General features: G+C 38.7%; 1 protein-coding gene and 1 long non-coding RNA gene across 5 annotated transcripts in view; one reads left to right on the top strand and one right to left on the bottom strand.

Annotated features, from left to right (window-relative positions):
- LOC106490472 (uncharacterized) overlaps window positions 1-8,878 on the bottom strand; it is a 45,552-nt gene extending 36,674 nt beyond the window's left edge. Inside the window, exon 1 of one of the 3 annotated variants that reach the window (XR_010883690.1) lies at window positions 8,635-8,878. This is a non-coding gene — a long non-coding RNA (uncharacterized lncRNA). The other 2 variants (XR_010883688.1, XR_010883689.1) reach the window with 2 other exon arrangements.
- Window positions 8,879-9,359: 481 nt separating this feature from the next.
- LRPPRC (leucine rich pentatricopeptide repeat containing) overlaps window positions 9,360-21,678 on the top strand; it is a 98,768-nt gene continuing 86,449 nt past the window's right edge. For both annotated transcript variants that reach the window (XM_067293149.1, XM_067293150.1), the window contains exons 1-2: window positions 9,360-9,425; window positions 21,328-21,530. In XM_067293149.1, coding sequence (XP_067149250.1) covers window positions 21,335-21,530 — 196 coding nt within the window. In that variant the 5' untranslated portion in view covers window positions 9,360-9,425; window positions 21,328-21,334. The remainder of the gene's footprint in view (window positions 9,426-21,327; window positions 21,531-21,678) is intronic.

Raw genomic sequence — 21,678 nt, 5'->3', positions numbered from 1 at the left:
TAGTCACAGCATTTAAAAACTGCTTATTTTGTTTTTTTTCTTGCTAACATTTATTCAGCTCAAATGTTACAAACATGTGGGAAGAAATCCTCACTGTTGAAGACTGCAATAACAGCAACAATGAATGAACAAAACAGACCAGGACAATGGCCAGTATTTAACCATTATATTCAGTGTACAAATCAGATTTAGTGCTGCATGAAACTCCTGTCTGAGTCACTGATTTAGTAAAATAATCAGTGTTTCATGTTTTCATCAGAACATATATTTGTCAAACTTTAACAATAATAGGCAAAGGATTTTGCAGAGTGAAACCATGTTTGTAACATTCCTTTCTGCACTGCTAAAAATACCATCTCTTTTGTGCATTTTTGATGAATGTCTTAAAATCTGTAACGTGAATCAACAGAAATACTTTAAATACACAAATATTTTTATGCTAGAAAAAGTCATGTGTTTAAGGTAGTTTATTTGGCAAGTCAAGAAAAAGTAAAAGGGAATTTTTCTTAGAAGATAATTTTAAATTGTTAATCCTTTTTTTCCTGCTTTGCAGGGATCGCTTGTGCTGCACATGGGATATCCTATTATATCTGACTGCTATTTTATCGTGATTTATCCAGACACTATCTGCCCTGTGGGAAATACTTAAACTTTCCAGCCGTCACACATTGAAGCAATGGGAAAATACCAGCAACACTACCCATGTTGCTGAAGGAGGTTAGTCTCTACAGTTAAATGATACCACCCCAGTTATTCTAATTGAAGTTTATAAAAAAATATATTCAATATTAAAGATTCTACAATATTTCATGATAAACATTTATTTTGAGTAACACAAAAGTTAAGTAGTTAGGAAAACAGAAAGAGAATTCAAGCTGTTTGTTAAGCAAATTTGGAATTCAACATTTTGATTAGACTTTCATTAAGTTAAAATTTCATTTAAGTTAAGCTGAATGCTTTGTCCCCAAATCACTGTGTATACAGGTCTATGTAGGAAGATGTTTTACATTACATGCACACTTGTTGAGAAGAAACAGATTTTTTTCATGACACACTAAAAATGTATGCAAAACCCACGCAAGGAGCTAGAGCAACATGGAAAAGGCCATCACTGACCTACTTAGGGTAAATATATCTATCTGTTTTTCAGACAACAATTAAAATCAGGGTAACAATTCAAACTTCCCCCTAACTACATCTATCAAAAATCATCCTCCTTTAAGAGAATGTCTCTAAAGTTATCCAATTTCTAGAAATATTCCACATGGCTAAGTGACACTTGAGTTATAAATTTTGCCTTGTAACACAATCAGTACTTGTAAAAAATAGTAAAACATAATTGTTTCTGCCCTGCCTTCACAGTTGGAAACTTTTACCCCTCAGTTAGAGCACAGCCATATCAACATTTGATTTGGCATCTGACTTAACCAGTGGGGCAGAAACGTCCAGCAGGGATGATAGAAAAATTAGCAAGAGAAGGAAAATCTCTCAAAGCAGATCAGCTGCCAAAAGAAATAAAAACTTTTTCTATCAGTGGCTGATCTGCTATAAGAGGTTTTTGCTCCCTGCCCTTCCAAATGCTTGTTTTTACCTCTCCTGATATTTTTGTCTTCTCAGTCAAATGGGTTTGTGGCCTCACTAACTGGGGGAAGAGAAACAAACAGAAAGATGTGAGCTCTTCACACAATAAAAGTTAATTTGTTTATTGTTCATAAAGTAACAATCCAGTTATCATTTTAGATACCTAAACCATATATGAATGACCTGAATGAAACTAAATTAAGTGTTGTTTTGACAAATGATCTGTACAAGTTTATAGCAGTGTGCAGCATCTGTCCCTGACGTATCCCAGTGAGGTATATATGTATGAAGTATACACATATTGTATACTTACACTAAGAGATTTAATGTTTGTGTATTAGGTTTTGCAGATTCTAAGCAGCTCCTTACTTCTAATCATCTTTAGATTAACCCTTCTAAATCACATGTGACTGCAGAATAGCCCAATTCCTAAAAAAAAGTCAATAAGCATTACGATAAGTTGGAACATCTGTAAGGAAACCTCAAATACTTTGAACCAAAGCAGAAGCCTAGACGTCAGACACTCTCTGGATTTGTCTTGTATCCAGACTTCAAAAATTTTTCACTGTTCCAAACAAGAGGCTATTTGGCAGAAAGGATCAGCCACCATGCCAACTGATATAAAAACAAATTTATGCATAAGAATTACTATCTGAAGCAAACCCTCTAAGTTTATGAATCAGGTTTTATTATAAATTCACATTCCAGCTACAATCTACTTTATTTCTGAATCTGAAACTTTCCATTCTTGTTTCCAATGAAAAGTTGAAGCATGCATCAAAACCTGAAGACAATTTATTACTTATTGGAGCTATAGGCAGCTGAAATACAATTTTACCATTCCCAAAACCAGTCTTACTACCTTCTCCCCTCCAATACTCAAAATAGCTGAACTCTCAGATGTAATATTCTCTACAGTACAGCATGCCACAATTAAACTTGTAAAACAAAGACAATGATAAAAGAAACACATATGATGTACTTGCATCTATATGCACATTTTCTAATACAAAATTATTTAATTCCTATTTTATCCTTAATGAAATACAACAGATTAAAGAGACCGAAGGACTACTAATCACTTACAGATTTATAACTGTTTTGCAGTTTTCAGTAACTGTACAATATGCAAATCCCTCAGCTATGATTCACTACAGATCTAAGAAAATACCCTCTTACAAAAGCAGCTACCTCAACTTCTCATTTTATGCAGCTTATAGAAAAATTTCAGATGTGACCCAGTTATGTCACAACCATTTTCAAATTGCAATTCTCTGAAAAGTAACTATATTAAAAAAAAAAAAAGCACCTTCTTAGTCATCAAATCTACTCCCCATAGATAGCCAGGATAAGATTTGCTGACTTGGTTACAAAAATAGACTTTACTACTTATTAAAATTTCTACTAACACTGCAAAACTAACATACTTGAGGAGAACAGGGAGGGAAGAGGGAGCTGAATTCTTTTGCACCTTCAATGGAATTACTTTACAGTGCAGTACAGCTCTAAAAGTCCTGAGGACATCGTTTAAGACTTTGGGAGTGATCAAGTAAAAGCAAAGGCATACTTTTGCCTGCAGAAATATTTTAACTAACAGATACATAGGGTAAGGAATGAATTTAGCTTCTTTGTTAGTGATAAAGTCTATCTGGCCATTGGCAATGAACTGTTTTTATGTGAAGAACAAGCATGCTTTATATGGAAATCAACAGGACTCTCAAGCAGCAATTTTCCATTCAAAACTGGGCATTATCCATCTTTCTCCAGTTCCTGGGCTTGTCTTCTCGTTTGCCATTTCAACAAAAAACTTAGATATTAGCCTACACTTTTCTCCTAAGACTTGGCTCTTTGATTTTTATCTTGCTGCTGCTAGCTCCCTTTCCAGTACCTCAGTTTGATTTTATCACTCTGCCAAACCCAGAACAAAGCAAAACAACACACCATATCGCCAAAGCTATGACTCTGAGGTCAGGCTTCCATAAATCCCGAAACTGGCTTAAACTTAAGGAAAACTTACAGCATGGAAGTGGAAGCTTTTTTTGGTGTATGTTGGGAGGAAAGGACAAACAACTGACACTTGGGAAACAAACGGCCCCCAAAGGTATCATAGCATCTTAAATGTCCATGAAAAAACATGGACCTTAAGTAGTGTCTTCTTGAAAGGGGGCTGTACTTACATTCATCTTGTTTCTGAGAGGCAAAACAGCAATCCCTTTCCAGCCACACTTAGCAGCCTTACTAGTTACTCCTGTCTTACATATTTTTCCTTCCCTTCTGTTTCTTCCTTATACCTTAAGCTATCCTGTTGTCATCCTTCTCCAGTTTCCCTCTGAACGACTTATTCACTTATACCTTCTTCCATCTTGCTTCTATAGCTCTTGAACTTTTAACTTCATTTTTATCCCCTCAAAATAAACCCTGACTAGTTCAGTAATCTTGTTGACTTCAATCTCATTTACAATGAGAGATTTTTCTTGAAGCATCCACTTTTCTATATGTTAGGCAACACTGGCCAAATTAGAAGATTTGAAAGACACTGCAGTAATAAAAGCTGGAGGCTATCTGGGATACTGGAAAATATACCAAAGAAGGAAATGATATTATTGCTAGCATTAAGCAACTCAAGCCCTAAAAATCATAAATTTGTTTTACAAAACATTATTTTAAAATATTTTCTCTCTGAATTCATCAGCTATGTTCCAGTTATGTTTTAAATTTTTTTGAAAATGAGTCTGATACTTGCATTTTCATAAGATTTCTAGATCTGAGAAATATTACAGATTAAAAGGCTTAACAGAAAACTGAGGTTTTGCAGTAGCATTCTTATGAGTACTAAGTTGATTCCATTTTCTCCTCTCAGAACAAAATGGAAATAAGATGTTAAAAGTGCATAAAAACCTCACCAATTGTGAATTTAGAGTTAGATTCTCTTCCCTGTGACAGAAGGAGTATCTGTATATAGATACAGACATATATACTGAGAACCACAGAGAACTATATTCATTGTTATCCTTCTGTCTTTTACAGTCTTGGGACTCGTCTTTTTCAGAGACCCTATCGCTTCAGCCTGGATTGCATGACTGAGATGAGGCAAGAGACCAAAGCCAACACTTTCAGTCAGGCTTGGAGAACAAGCCACAGGGAGTGGTCACCTTCTGGTTTCCTTGTCATGTCCACTCAAGAATGCATATTCTTCATACCAGAATCCCAAAGCACTGCATTGCCTGAAATCTAAGGTTATCCTTACTCAAATGTCAGAAATAAAACCAATATTAATATTAGCAATACAAATATACACCTACCTCACCATCTTCTCAATTCCATGGCTTACCATCCCCCAAAGTCTCAGATAAACCCCCCAAATTACTCTCTCCATGGCAAATCTTCCTTGTAGTCCATTTCCCAAGATGAATGTAGGCATTAAATGAATGCAGAAATTCTAGAAACATCTTTCCAGATAGATTTGACTGCTTCACCAGGCAGCTCAAACAGGTGGAGGGCACTCCTGAGACCCTTGAGGTAACCATGGAATAATTTAGCCCTATTGCACAGCCTTCAAGCAAAGGTCATGTTAGATTTTTTCAAGGGTTAACATCTCATAAACAAACCTCTTATACATGGTAAAGACCATGATTCTTGTTACTCTCTTACTCTCTGCAAAATCCAAACCACCTAAAGGCAACATTTCCAGGCCAACTTTAATTCTCTTCACCTATATTAGTTACACAAATAACACAGTAGAGCTGCTGCAGGTCCATTTACACTTCCTCCATTGTTTTGAAGGGATTTTGACACACCTTGAGTCATTAACTCCAAAAGTTTCAGACCCTCATATTCAGAGGATGCATTTATAGTGGAATTGTAACTTTGGATTTTCAGATTTTGTGAATTTTTTTTTTTTTTTAGCTGTTTTGCACATTTGAGAGTTTATTTGTTCTGGGTTTTGTTTTGGGAATAATGGGGAGTAAGGAAAAAGAGCTCTGAATTGGTGCATTTATTGTAACTCCTGCTTTGGAAATTTCCATGTCACATTTTAATTAAGGTTTAAAATCATTAAGAGCTGTTTATTATAAAGTCTCTATGAAATTAGCAGAAACCATGTTGGGACTTAATGTACTAGTGGATGTAGAATGGATGCAGAACACATATGTTTGCATATGTCTATCTATTACATTAAACATAACCAGAACCATTCTCTGGTTTTGAAGCCAGCTGGAAGAATTTGGCCACAGTCCTTCCTTTTAAATCCTCTTACCCTCCAACACAGCATGGCCACCTCCAAACTGCCTACTGGCAACAGTCCCATGCTGATTGATGCTAATTCCCCAAACTATGCCCAGCAATTGTCTGGCATGGATCAAAACTTTTTCAGAGACTAGGAATTTAACAGTACAGACACACCTTGGAAGCCCAGGTTTGCTCCCTGGCACTGCTAAATTTCTGGGAGAATAGTCTCCTGGGAATTATCCCTGGGAATAGATTCTCTGGGAAGAGTCAATCAGGCCAAGAATCTTGGAAGATCTCAGCTGTTTAGAGAAAGGGAAAACTAGGAAGTCAGCAGAGGATTTCTTTCGTTTATCTGGAGCTTTGTATTAATTCTTTCTTTTGGTAGTGAGACCAACAAACCAGTTTCCCCTAGATTGCTTTTTCCAGTCCCTTGCCCACCCCACATCTTTCTTTCCTAGCATAGACTCATTCACATCTTCCCTGACTTTTCAACTGTCTCTTATGCAGCTGACCACAACCATCTTCTGGTAGCTTTTTCTTCCTTGGCTTCTATGACTCCTTAGTTCATCTTCTGCAATCTAAGAGTTCCTTAAGAGGATCTTTGGATGGGTATCTCTTCCCCCTCTTTGGATGTATGTGTGTCTTCACCCTCTTCTGCTCTACATACTCTTATCTCTGGATAATCTTTTCTACAAATATAGCTAAAAGTATAGCTACTAACCTTGTGCTGAGGCCCAACAGGTGTATCTTAAACTTTTTGTCTAAATTGAAATCTTGGTGCTTCATTCACATATCATGCATGACCCATTAACTCAAGTTTAGCATGACTAGAATAAACTTTTACTCTCCACCTAATAACTTTTCTTTCTCAACTATTACTGGTTATTCCACCACTCAGTGCTTTCTCTGGATTCTCACATACAAGCGCTAATCATTTTTCTCCTTGAATAACATATCTAACACACAGCTTTTTGTCTTTATCCAGAGAACTAAAACTCTCAGCAAGGCTCCAACAACTATGTCTCAATTACTGATTAAAACTTTCTCTTTTCCGGATCTTGATAATGCAGGCTAGATCCTCAACCATTCAGAGAACTTTAGCAAATATAATTTCCTAAGTCTAGTGCTTCAAGTACATCACATCTTGAATTAAATCCTCAGGGCCCCTTATCCTTTTCTTTATCAAACAAACAGCTATCTTTACTTCTAAAACAGAACCCTGTCTGACTTTTCACTTGGTAGTGAAGAGTCAGCTCCCCTCTGAATAGCCCATCATTTCAGATTCTGTTATTTACTTACTAGATTTTCAAATAAACACCTTTGGGTTTTCTTTGCTTTGGAAGAGTTCCTGGTCAGCACCAATCTCCTTCAAAACACTTCTTTAAACTGTCCTTTACGGATTCAGTAATAGCAAAGTCTCAGCAACAGAAGCCTACTATATTTTTTATGCTAATCAATTATTATCAGCATTACTAATAATTACGTTATCTCCTTATTTCCTTTTTCTTCTCTATTTGCGTTACCTTTTCTTGTCCTCCTTATAAGCATCACAGACATCTTTGTATTGTGTTTTTGTATCTCCTAGTATAGTGGAGCTCTACTCCATAACCAAGTAAGCTCCTACATCATCCTAATAACTAGAGTGTATGTTACTAGCTTTGCACTTAGGTTAAGAAATTCATCTTAGACTCCCTTATTTATACTAAAGAGTAAGATGTGTGTTGCGTGAAATATCATAACATTGTGATAAAATAGAACCCATGACAAGCAGTAACGTTATAAATATTGTCTTATTAGCTTTATTTCATGCCTTAAGGCTTGACTATGAGAAGTATAGAGCACCCAGGACTCTTATAAATAGCAAAAGCAATGTTCAGAACTTCTAAAAACTGTGCTCTTCACATTTCAATGTCCTTCAGACTTTACAAATCTTACTAACTAAACTGTAATAGAAAATGGCTGATTGTAATTGACTTGATAAATTCAGTCTCATCTGTTTTGATGAACAATCTGCCCCCTGGAGTAGTCATGTGCATCCTATGGCAAAAATAATTATATGCTTTGTATGAAAACATTCACTTAACTTAGAAGTACCTATCTAATTTGATGCTGTAATTACCTCTTAGAACCCAGCTTTAACTTGCATGCCAATATGAAATTACAATACAGACAGCATCTTAGTAAACACGCTCAGGCAGAGATTTACGGTTACAAAGTTTTTATATTAAGGTTCTGCCTCCCACACCTTGTAACCCCAGTCTTTCCCAGAAGGAAAGAAAGTAGGGGATGACATTTCAGAGGCTCTTCAGTTCTACTCTTTCAACATGAAAATCTAGTCAGTGCCTGCCACTGCAATATTGTAAAGACTGCCACTGGTGGCTTTAAAACAACATGTACAAATCAACTAACAAATGAGTTTAGATGGACCTCCTCCTATTAGCGACAAGAATAAGTTACATTTTTTTTTCATATTTGCATGCTACCTATCATAGATGGTATATATACACTCAACAGATTGTCAGCGACATACATTACAGTGCCTGAAATAACACACAGAAAACTGGTAACAGCTCCATCCCACCTAAAATCCTAAACTTGCAGGAACCACAGAGAACGGTCTTCCTCTCTCGGCAAGAGAGCCCAAAGAGAATAAAACCAGCCGAGGAGGCTCGGCGGGCTCCAGCAGCGCCAGGCAAGAGCCGCTGCCCTTAACCTCTGCCCGCAGAGCTTTAGGACAGAAGCACCGGCCCCTGAGGGCGGACGGGGCTGGCAGTGCCGGGAGCGCGGCTGAGCGGCGGCCTGCCCTGAGCCCTCGGAGGCACTAACCTCGCTTCTCCCTTACAGCTCTGCCCAGGCAAAGAGGGCGGCACGCGCCCAACGGCCCGCCGCGCGCACCCCGCCGGCTGCAGCGACCCGCGGCGCCAGAAGACGCAGCTCGCGAACCCACTGCCACGTGACTTCCGGCTCCAGGTGGGGGCAGGCCGGCGCCTACCCAGCCGGGAGACCCTCTCGGGGCCAACCGTTACCTAGCGCGGAATTGCCCGAAGAGCGCTTAAAGTGGGGCCCTACTCCCGAGACAGGCACAGCATTGCCTTTGCCTTCCCCTGCTCCCTTCCGCTTTCAGAACAGCAGCGAGGCGCAATCTCTTTGCCTCCGAGACCAGGCTTTTCCCCTTTAAGCGCTAAGGGGACACTACCGAGAGCCTTTGGATGGAGCAACTCCGGGTTGGTTTCTGATCGACCCACTCCCGGAGTGACGGGATGCCGCGCCGACCTTGCGTGGAATGTTCCATCAGTGGCACAGGGGGGGTTGGAAAGGGGGCCAGTGACGTCAGCGGGCCGGGGTCTAGACGGGCCCAGAGGCCCTCCCCTGAGAGAATGGTTTCCGCCAGTCACGTGGGCCGGCAGAGGCGGAGCGCCGCCTGCGGCCGCCCCCCCCCCGCCCGGGTGCGCACGCGCAGCAGCGGCGGTGCCCGGCTCACGTGCTCCTCCGAGTGCGGCGCGCGCGGCGGTTATGGCCGCGCTGCTGAGCTCCGCCGGGCGCCTCCGGGCGCTCTGCCCGCGGCTCCTGCCCCTTCTCCGCCCCGCGGCCCGCGGCGCCACCCCGCCCCCCGGCAGGTGAGACCCGGCGCCGCGGGGCTGCCCCGCGGCCGCTGAAGCGGGGCGGCGGGGGGCCTGCGGGGCCGTGGGGCCCGCGCGCAAGGGCGCGGCTGCTGTTGGCCCGCGGCCGTTGGCCCGTCCGCGCCCCCTCCGCCCGCCTCGCTTGCTGGGCTGCCGGCTGGGCCCGCGGGGCCGGGCCGGCGGCGGCGGCCTTTCGCCACGTGTGAGCAGGGTGAGCTCAGGGTCGAAGGACGAGGGGAGCGCAGCCGCTCTTCTCCAGCGCCGGCGCAGGCGGAGGCCCCCTCCGTCGCTCTGTTTTGCAGTGTTGTGCCCTTTGACTTAGGTGAAAGCGGGCTGTTTCTTTTTCTCTGTGAAGAGTAAGAGGCAAGTTTTCCTTCAGGGGCTGTAATTACAGATGAGACAAGCTGTGGAAACAGGGAGTCAAGGAGGAAGGAAGAGACCAGGTTGGGCAATGCAGCGATTTACTCCGAGTAACTGAGCAGTTGGAATCAGCACTTTCCTGCACTTGTCCCTTAGTCCTTGCTGGGCCTGTTATCAGGAGGAATATCTCAATTCATTTTACGTGGTTTTCTCTCTCCCATCACACTGTGGAGTGCTTGCCCTGCCTGTGCTCCTGCTCCTGTTCTGAGTACACTAATACCTTGCTGGTGTCTTGCAGGAAGTTTTGAGGCACAGTCTTTCTTTAAGATGAGTGCATCAGTTTTATACAAATCGGTCATTAAAGCAGGAAGTAGAGAGAAAGTGAAAGTATGGGGTGATGATGTCACATGTCTCTCTCTATGGCTTTGCAGGACCCAAGGAGTATGATGTTGCATCAAAGTGTTACAGCATTCTCTTTGTAGTTTTGGGAGAGCTAAGCTTTTTCTCCAGTGCTGGTTAAATGCAGCTTCAGGATCTGGGGAGCTTTTTGTCTTGAGCATTCACTTCCTGGGAGTGGAAGTGCATAAGGCTCAACCCTGAATACGTGTCAGAATCAGTGCCTATGCATACATTTTTTTTAGCTTTTTTTGTGCACTGGTTTTTCTAAAAGATGATGATTTTCTCTTTTAGGTAGGCTAGTTGATTCTGTCATTCTATCAATTAGTTTTGGCAAGGATCTTTACTTTGTGAAGTTGATAGGTACATCAAAAGCTTTGAGTCATATTTATTTTTCATATTTTATACAGTTAGGATGCTGTTAGAGCTACATGAAGACTGGTGCAAGCTTTTTTTTATGTTAGGGATTACTTCATTGTCAGCAAGTTCTCAAGCTGCACGTGAATGAGAGAAAGGTTTGCTCATGATTTCTGATCCTCGATGAGATTAGATTTTGGTTTCCATTGTGTCCTATTTCTGTGTCTATAAAATATAAAGTTGAGAGTGGTTTGAGACGCTTTAGCTTTTGTTTATGGAAAATGACTTACTGTAATTATAGTTACAATTGTTAATTAAAAACAATATAAAATTAAAACAAATATTTATATTTTGTAAATTACAACCATGTAGTTAAAGAAGTGTTTTGATCTCTTTTCTCCAAGGATATGAACATTTGCTTTATTTCTTGCAGTATTTGTAAAACATGGTGAGGAGCCAGTCTAGTCAGGTAGGAAAGGGATATGGTGCTTTTACTGTGTAGTACTGCCATATTACAAACTATTCTGGTAGCAGCTAATGTTTCTGTTAGATATGAAATGAAGGGGCACAAATAGCTGAGAGCAGCAGAATTTGTTCACTGTTCCTACAGCCATCTTTAGCAGCTCATTCTACAGCGAAAATAGGAATAGGAGCACAGCATTTCTGTCTGATAAAAGTGTCAGTATGTAGATTTGGTCAGTGTCAGTGACTGAGGTTGAAATTCATCTTGTTAAATATCAAAATCATGTTGTAGACAAATTTTTGTATAAAATCAAAGAATCTAGAAGCATCAGGCACACACACTCAGTTTTATGACATTGAGTGAACTGACAGCAACTTAGTACTACTGAAAGGAGGAAGTTTTTCTGTCCTGTCTCACTTGTTATAGCCCTGGTGGTCCCTCTGGGTCAGTGTGACTCAGAGATGGAGTGGTAGAAAACCAGCTCATTCAGAAAAGCTGACCAGTTTTCTGCCATTCTAGATAGATAAATTTGTTTAGCAAAGGACCTAGTGACCTCCAGAGCTGGCTCAGGAGAAGGAGTAGATTGAAAAGAGAGTGAGCAATGGAAAGGGGAAAGTAAGATCTGCTAGAGGGGAAGTCTCACCTCTCCCCAAATAGGCAGATTACTGCTACTTACTCCCTTTGCACCAACGCTGGTGTTTATCAAACCTGTAGTGAGCTGATTTGATTGAGTAGCCTGACAGAAAACTAACCCATACCAAGAAAAGGTTAGTTTTCTGCTGGTTTTAGTGATTAAAATAAAACCAATCATTAAATACTAGAGCTGATGTGAAGAATAGGGTAGAACTTGTGAAGGAAGGAATAAGGAACTCAGGAGAGATATGCTTACCAACAGAACTACAAATTTAGTCATAGATAAACTTTTGTACCTTGTGCCATTTCAGCCAATTTTTTGTTTTCCTCTAATGGAAGCAGTATTTCATAAAATAGTTAGTTGCAAGAAGTGTTCACAAAATACATGTATGATTTGATGAGGGACTAACAGTACTTGCTGGGACTGTATTTCTGGAAAGAACTTGAAGTGCTTTATACAGTGTTCTTTTCTGGCTTTAATGGCTGATCTTTTTCACAAATGTTACCTTTTTGCTTCCAGTTATACTCTACTATGTTTTCATGTGTAAAAGGAGTCATGTGGGATGGTTCAGTTGCTGACAACTTTAATAGTCAGGCTAAATTAAGTATAATTAAAAAAATTATGCTTAGAGAAAGCAGGTGCTTGATAGAGAATATGTTCACAGAAAACAGCAGTGATGCCTTTCATTGTTCTCAGGTTGCAGTCTAATCTGTGACTTATATTGGAGTAAGACTGAAGAACACATTAAAATTTGTACCTTTCTGTCCAGTAATTTCATCCCTAAGACAATATTTAATCTAAAATCTTATTTAGTGTGTGAATTTAGACATCCTAGTGAGTATAAGCGACGCTCTAGAACCAAAGTGTAAAGTAGGGACAATGCTTATGAACTGAAATTACACATGTAAGCATATAATCTCATTTCAGTGTTTAGTTTAAGTAACTGTTCAATGTTTTTTCTTCCATCTAACCATTAACTTCTGGAAACGAACCTCTTAAAGAAATAGAGTGACTTTGATATATGGACAACATTTAGACTCGCTATCTGGGTCCCAAGATGGTATTTTGACAATGAAATGCAGTTCACTACTATCAATCCCAGAGAATATTGAAGAAGCTCTGGTTATGATAGTGTAAAAAAAAAAAAAAAAAACCACAACCTGTTTTAAGAGTGAGTAAGCAACAACAAGGAATAATCCAACATTTAGCAAGAGAACTGAGTAAATGACTCTATATGCTATCTCTATGCTATTTGTAATATGTTTACATGTGCTTGTAAGAGTTGTTTTAGCACTGAACATGTGAAGTCACTTCAGATGTAGTTTTGATTCTTTCATTAAAATAGTGGTTACAGAAAAGATGCAAATCTATTGATTCTTTAGAGATGTGTAACAACAAGCGTTCACCTTCAAGCAGAGTTTTCATCAGAACATCGTATAGCCTTGAATCTTCCAGGAAGGTCCTAATTACCATCCCCAAAATGTAGAGTACCCAAAAGATGGTTGGACTACTTGTTACGCTTGTGTAATTCTAGAGACGCTCAGGATATGTTGCCTGTCTGCTCAGAGCCAATATGATATGCAGTGGGTAGAGAGGTGGCTATAAATGTAAATAAGGTTTCAAATTATATTAAATTCTTAGATTGAAGTCAGCACTTTGAAGTGCATCTGCAACTATAATAGTGAGGAAGATAGCTAGGTTTTAGATTTTCTTCTCTGTTGCCTTCTCTCCAGGAAAGCAGTTCCTGCCTCATTGAATAACGAAAGGAAACTTAAGCACGACTTTCCATGACCATCCAAAGTGGATTTCAAATAGCTCAGGTTTAACATACTGTCGTGAGACTACCATAGCCAAAGTATAAACTCTACTTCTACTCTACAGTCTTAAAATAATGTATGTATTAACAAAAGTACAAGCCTTACATTGGTAGGTATTTACAATGGTGCAAGAACGTACCAGTTCAAATCTTGAATGGATGCCTGTTGCAAGATCTGAACCATAGGGGTGTGAGGTGGACAAATCCTCAGTCATCTTGAAACTCAGTCTGTCATATGAAATGCAGTTACCTGTTTGCCCATGATTTTAAACTGTTAGGCGGGTGGCATGCATACACTATCATTAGAATGGATAATCACAAATAACTTTTCCTGTCTGCTGGTAAGTAGTATAATAAGTTTTGTTAGTGTGTTATTAGACCTGCAGTAAAAAACATTTGATTCTAATGGCCATTTATACATAATTAACAGGAGTGATAATCAGTTGAAGTTTCATAGAAGCACAGTAAGCATCTTTGGTATGGTTAAGTAGTTATGCAAAACATCAAAGGACTAATTGCATATTTGCCAAGGTCTGTTACTGAGCTAGTGAGACCTTATAGCCTGCAGCTAGATTGCTGATGTAGATCATAAAATCACCTTAAGTTAGTTGACTTCCTTTTGCGGATCAGTGTTTATTCCCTGGATGTGTTCCACTGCAACCTTTCCTGTAGTGTTTTTCCTAATGCTGGAGAACAAGAGAGTAAAAGGAGAATAAAGAGAGGTGAGACTGCACTCCTTGTCTGCAAGATCACATTTGGGCCTGTGGATAAGAATTTGAATTAAGGGATAGATGGGGATCAGGAGTGGAGGTAGGGGAATTAAAGTGATTTTGGATGTACAATCAGAATGCAACACTAAATGCTGCTGTAGAAGATGTTTTTTCCTAGCAATTGCCAATCATGTCAGTTGATTTTCCTTCTGTGACTGAGCCAAGTTTGAGCATATCGGGACAGAATGGATGGGCTGGTTTAAGGTAGTCTCACTGCAATGACTGATGCTGCTGCTGGGTGTTCCATAGTTGAGCTGATGGACTAGTTTATGGGAGTGTTCCTCATTTAATTTTGTGCAGATTTAACCTAAGCTGCTTCTGAAAATTGTTTAAGACAATAGATGGATATTCAGCTGCACTGGATTGCTGAGGACCATTTTACAGCAAAAACCTCAGATCAAATCTAAGGGACATTTTTCCATTTCACATGTCTACCTCCAGTATTAAATGACATGAAATATATACTGAGATATACTACATCCCTCTCGTGCCTTGCACTTGGAACAAAATAAATGCACCATGACAAACCAAAACAACAAACTTCAGATCTGCAGCAACAAACTTTAGCTCTACAGTGATTTCTGCAGTAAGTTTTTTGGAACTTTCTTCATAGAAGCTTCACTAAGTGAAGGGATACTTAAATTTGCTATAGTAGCTGACAGTTGAGAATGCCATAACAAACCACACGTGTTCATAGTGGATTTGGAATTAAGGTCTGAATATCTTTTCAGGACTTTATGTACTCTAGGTCTCATGGTTTGATGTTACAACTGAACTAAATCTGTCTGGTTGCTGCTGTGGAAAAGTTTGTGTGGGGAGAGAAGGGGTTGGCTCCATTCTCCTCAGGCCTCATTACCAGCCCAGTTGTTCTGCACTAACTCAGGGTGCTCATTTGACCTATTACTGAGGTGATTTCCTTTGCTGGGCTGCCAAGAAAAGAAATTCTGATGGATTAACAAATTGTATTGAATCAGTTAAAGATCTGATGAACTCTAGAAAGGTGGGACCATGAGCAAAGGGAAAAGAAGGACTGGGACTATTGCTTTGGGTGACTGCATGCCATTAGATCAATTCAGCTATATTGCTGAACTGCACTTTTAGATGTACAAGTGCCAGGATGCTCATCCTAAAGTTGGCACCCTTTCTATTCACAAAGCAAATGAGGATAATTAAGCTTCTAAGGCATGGACCATAAAACCATAGCTGAGCACAAAAATCAAGTAAACTCTTTATATGCAAGTCTCTCAAAGCATCTTGGCCTTGCTGCTGCTTCTTAATTTTGACATTCTCATCTGTAAGTTTGGATGTCAGTTCTCATGACTGCAGAGAAAAGAGCATCTCCCTCAAAACAGCAAAATGTTCTGTAGTGAAAACTTCTCCTTCTGCAAGATCTGTGTTATAATCTTTGTTCTGTCCAATTCAGAGGGGATACTTGCTGATGAAGTTGGTAAGAGTGCCATGTGCAACACTTTTTTAGCTGTCCTTGTAAAGACTTTGTTGGCTTTTGATAAGTTGTAGCATGTTTGTGCAGGATGGGAGCATGTTGGTGAGACAGGGAGAATACCTTGTTAAAGAATCTAGTTTTATATCTGGGAATTTGATTGAGCTATGGGGAAGCCCTGTCTTAAAAACCCAGATGATTCATGGTACAATTTATATAAATTAGCAGCAAACAAGTTGCTTCTGCTTGTTCATTGTCATACTCAGGAACCTGTCAGAAGTGGACAGAAATCCAAAGTCAAATGCTTAATTGCTTTATATTAGCAAAATGATAAAAGTGATCTGCATTAAATTCAGAAGCAACATTCAGTAGACCTATTCTTGGTAACACTGGAGTAACTTATTATCATAGTAAAGTTCTGTGAGCTGCACTGCTGTTGTATATGATTTACTGACCAAAGTAAAAAGTCTCTAAATAGAGACTTCCTTTTCCTAAGAAGTAGCACAAAGCAAGCCTTTTCTGCTTTGCTTCTTGTGAATCACGTACCTAAAGTTTTAAGATATTCTCTAAGAAGCCTGAGGTTTCTCAGTCTACATGAAAAAACTTTTCTCATAGTATCCTATTGTATTTTGCTGAAAAAATGATCTTCATTCTGTGGTCTGATCATTGTGGCCTTTATTTTTGTATGTGACCATAAGTAAATCAGAGAAAATAACATTTAGCAGTCATCTGATTCATGCTGAGGTATCAGTTGATAAAGTTGGTTTAAAAGTTGGTCTATTTAACTTAAGTCTGCAGTGCTTTTATATACAGTAATAAATTTTATCCTTTTAAGTTTACCATTATTTTACCTTGAGCATGGCTTGTATTTCAAAAATTATTTCATATATCTTTTGCCAGTTTAGGAAAATACTCAGCACTTTTAGTTGCATAGAAAAAGCATAGCTACTACCTCACTGTGGCTCTGATAAAGAGAAGCAAAAATCCGTGTGGTGGCTCTGTAATTCTCTCTTGAATGTTTGGATTTGGTGATGTTTTACAGAAACTTACCACTCCTGCCTGGCAGATCACTGAAACCACCTACTTTTTTGAATTTTGGGAAAGATAGGAGACACTTTTTATTCAGGCTGATGTGTAAATAAGATACTTCTGTTCCTTTAGAAAATCAAATGCACTGTCTTTGAGTTTGCTCTAGAAATACAGGAAACAAGTAATTACTTTCCAAACTTTCTAAGCTAAATTGGAGGATGAAAAGTTGCCTTTATTGCAGAATGAGGGGTTTTGTACATTGGGTTTACAAAAATATAATGGCTTAACCTTTCCTATGTGGGCAGGATCTACATTTTTAATCCTTGTGAATGTAGAGAGAAAGCTGAAAACTGGAAGGCTACTTTTAATCTTGTGATTGTGGGAGTAGGAGAGAGTTCACTTTATATTAAAAAACCACTGCGGTTTGCTTTAGGCTTAATCTATTCTTTTGAGCTTCTCTCCAGGTAGGTACAAAGAAACACAATTCTGAAATACAGTGAAGAGAAATTACACATTTTGGGGAAGAATCGGATGGTAATTGAAATAGATCTGAAGTTTGTTGTGTGACTTCATATGCTTGCAAGTGGCAGTTCACATGGAGGAGATCTTAAAATGCTGTTTAAAGATAATAACGGAAGTAAATACCTATTGCAGCCTTTGGAGGAGTACCATGCACTTTATTTTATGTAGCATTGCATTTAATTCTGAACAGAGTTAATTAGAGTAATTGAAAAAATGTATTTACATTGTGAGGTTATCTAATTTAACCTCTGGTACTGCCGTAAGATCAGCTACGTTAAGGTCATGCCTGTTGGAATTTTTTCCTGATCTTATTTTGTAAGCTTTCAAACAAGAAAGTTTCGGTGTGACAAAGTATCTTGTTCTAATATTTCATTACAATTAATATTTTAATTATTAATATTACCAGTGTGATGCCGGATGGATTAGATACAGTTGCTTCTGTCTTTGGAGAGAGGGACAGGATAGATGAGTCTTTCAGACCTGTGTCCTGTGAGTGATGAGCAGAATAATTTTCTGTGTTTCTGTTAGTAGGTCCTGCAGTTATGTTTTTTTGTTGCATAATGTTTCATGTTTGCAATGTTTCATGTTGTGGCTCTCTTTCAATTCTTTCTGTTGTATTGTTGTCTAGTTGATTGTACACCACCTTATGTTTCTGCATTTGTTTTTTTGTCCAAAATGTTAAACTTTGTCTTTTGTCTGTATTGAAATTCCTTTTTGTTGATTTCAGGCAATTTCTTCAAGGAATCAAGATAGCTTTGGAGTCTGATGTTCTCCTTTTAAGAGTTTCCCACTATTAGGGGTGTGCTGCCATCTACAAATTTTATGAGTTTATTTTCTTTTCTGTCATCCAAATTGTTAATAAAAATTATTAAACAGAAATGGGTCATGCAGTCCTGTCCCAGTTGGGTCAGGATATGCACTAATTTAGGATCCCATGAAATATCTTCCCAATTTTGCAACAAATCCTAGTAGCCATCTTTACTTTTTTTTTTTTTTTTTAAGCCACTAGTGCACCCATTTTTCTGATTAAAACTACATCCCATCTCCTTATTTTGTTAATGAGAATGTCAGATAGGATGGGTGCTAAAAAACTTACCTGTGTGTAGATCCATATTTTTATGTTGACATTGCTTCTGTTTTTGCCACAACTTGTCTCCCATGAATTTTTGAAGAGAACTCCAAAGGATCTGGGAATTGAGTGAGGTCCATTAAATATTTCTTGAATATAGTTTATGTTGCTAAAAGTGATTTAGCCCATTCTTCCCTATTCTCACCCACATTCCTACCTCTTTGTTAAAATTGACTTAGTTTAATATATGGTCATGATTAACATTTTTTGGAAAAGCTAAACAGTGTATGATTTGTAATTTTTTTCTGTTTTAAGGTGTATCTGTACTCTTTAATTTTCTTTTCTCTAGTATATTTAGAAACCTTTCTTGCTACCTTTTTATGTGCCTTCCTAATTGAAACTGTTAACATGACCTGTTTGATTTTTATCCCTCTTTTCTTTTCCTGTTCTCCTTAATCCTGTGTTCCTTCTCAACTTCTAAAGATCGCATAATTGTAAAATCATACAATATTTTACAGTGTATAAGCATAGCACTTGATATAACAGTATAATATTTTAGTGTAGTTAAAATATCATGCTAAACATTAAGCAGGGATAGCTTAGTAACAAATGAAAGTTTATAGCCATCAAGTCTTTTCATGCAGATTTTGAGCATGCAAATGCTTTTTTTGTCTCGGTATGTAACCTGATGGAGCTATGGAAGTGCTTTAAAATGTTAGTGGCTTTTGGCACATAGAGATCCTTAGAAAGATGGCTTTGTTACGGCCATGCATGTACTTTAGCTAAGAAATGTAAGTACAGATCAATTTTATGTTTACAAGTGTGCTGTGTGGCATAAGATCTAATGTAACCACACAACAGTAGCAGATTTTTTTTAAACTCCAATTTTAATCTGAAACCCAGGAGTTTTGTGGCACTTGTGCTTTAATGTAATGGAAGTCATAGTGTAAATTTAGCCCATAGTTATTTATGAATTATTAAACAGTTATTCTAGGTTATAGCTATTGCATTTGGATATTACACTTGAGAGGATTTGAAGATCTAGTATCTTGCTGTTATTCTTACCTTGTATTCCTGGATTTTACTTATTAGCCCAGTGTTTCTTTTCTTTTCTTTTTTTTTTTCCTGACAGTGGTCTAGTTATATGATGAGATAGTAGGAGAAGAATCTACAAAAAAGGAAGACAAAGTAGGCAAAATAAGACCCCTGAAAATGTAGATTTCTAGTGAGAAATGGTATTATCAGTAATAAAAATGTTTGTTAGTCTGACAAGTTGCTTACTACCAACAGTTATGTTTCATTTCCTTAATTCTTCCATGCTCCTCTGCTTTTAGTCCCATATTCCTAAGCCCTTTCTTTTGTTCATTCTGGTGTTTGCTGTACATCAAGAGCCGATTCCATTCTCTAATCTGATGGAGCAGTAACTAGGTTTTTTTGTTTGTTTGTTTTGGGGGTGTTTTTTCTTGGGGGGGGGGATATGACTGAGTTGGTGTTTGGCTGGGTTAGTGAGCTTAGTTTGCTCACAGAGGAATCTGATTAACATGAGAGCTGGCCCAAAGGAAACAGTGGGAGCTTGCACCCAAAAAAGGGGGAAGACTGAAACTGAGGGAGGGGACCTCTCCTTTTTGGCAGTCTATCTTTCTTCATTCTTCACTTCTCTTTTCCCTGTCCCTCCCCAATCCAAAAAAAAAAAAAAAAAAAAGTAGATCCATTTGCTGACCTCTGGAAAAATGCTTCAGGAGGACACTCAAGGAGATCTGGCAGTGAAAAAATTTGCCTGCAGCTAGAAAAATATAATGGCTGAATGTTGATGATGGTCCTTAATACTCAAGGATTTTTTTGGAATGCCTTCAAAAATCAAACGTTTTTTACTTAATTGTTTTTCACAACTCTGTTAGGAACAAGATTCTGCTTCATGCTTTTCTTTTTATTTAAAGTAAGAATTTTAATCGTAGAACTTAGTCTGCCTAGTTAACAAATCTGAAGTTCAACGAGCAAGCAAAAAGGTGGTCTCTGGGCTACTTCCTACTTGCGGGAGACAACCAGATGGTAAACCAGCAATCTGTTTTTCCGCTAAACCCTGACAGACAGCCCACTGATGTTTCTTTCTGCCATTAAGCAGCTTGCAGCCAGTGCTGTCAAACATTGTAGTGCCAGCAAGTTATTCCTCCACCAGACTCCCTTTGCTAGGTCTTCAAACTAGCACTGATAGGGTGAGAAGCCAACCAGCAATGGAGATAGCAATGAGCAAGCTACAGGCATGTGGGAAGTCCTGCCTGCACTTCTTGCTTTTGGTGGCTGCCTTTTCAAACAAAATATAGGACTTCTGGAACATCCATAGTGAGAGGGAGTATAAAATCTACTCTTTTAACTAGTGTAGAGCCCTTAAGGAAATTTAGCTGAAGAGCTCTGGGCTACAGGGACAGTGAGGAGGGAAGGCAATTTTAGAAACTGTTGAATCTTACCTTGCTGTCCAGTATTTGTTACTTTCTTTGTATAGGAATCTGGAGCAGGATAGTCTTAGTTTATTTTATGCAGTTGTACATACACTTTAGAACAGACTTCAAGAAGTGCATGTGTGTAATGATACTTTGTCCTGCACAGGCTGTTCACGTTTCCGGTATGGCATAAATACAGTTTTTCTTGTTCTTATGTACATCCACTTGGGTTTTTTTTGTTTTTTTAAAAAAAGGCAAGCTCCTGTTGTTTTGCTAGAAATAAGAACACTTCATCACATTTCTTGTAGTTGTCATACTTTATTTTTAACCTCACATAAACAATTGTCACTGTGAGAAAGTATATATGACTATATCCATCTTTTTAGGCAGAAGGGCTAACAAAGTGCAGTGAAATGAATTGCCTACATTTGTTTGTTTAAATCAATGCAGAATATTTTTGAGAAACTGGTTGTTTATGAGCAAGAAATAGAAGAAGATTATCTTTTTTTTTTTAAACGTTTAAGTGTGGCCAGGGTAGTTGTAAAATCACTCAAAGAAGTGTAAGCTCTGTGTGTTTTTTTTTGTTTTGTTTTTATTTATTCAGAAATCTGATGTACCAAACAAGGTTCCTTACAGTTGCACCTCAACAGGAGGGAAGAGTTAAAGAAGAACCAAATTCAGAAATTCAAAACAGACGGGCATGGCAGTTTGACTGGGCATTAAATAAACTGGATAACTCTGTCAGAAAAACTGGTCGCATCCCTAAAGCCCTTCTACTAAAAATATTCCATGAAATATGCAGAGCAGGTAAGCTTCTTTTAATTAAAACAAAGTTGTTAAAGCTACTGTATAACAATTTGTCAAGCCACAGAACTTAAATGAAAGAATTCTGATTTATGTTAATTTTGTCTTTTGGATGTTGTTTAACCTACTGCATGTGTTGGTGAATGGACTT

The sequence above is a fragment of the Apteryx mantelli genome, chromosome 3, assembly GCF_036417845.1.
Source record: "Apteryx mantelli isolate bAptMan1 chromosome 3, bAptMan1.hap1, whole genome shotgun sequence".
NCBI lineage: Eukaryota > Metazoa > Chordata > Aves > Apterygiformes > Apterygidae > Apteryx > Apteryx mantelli.
This window is presented reverse-complemented; position numbering and strand designations above follow the sequence as displayed.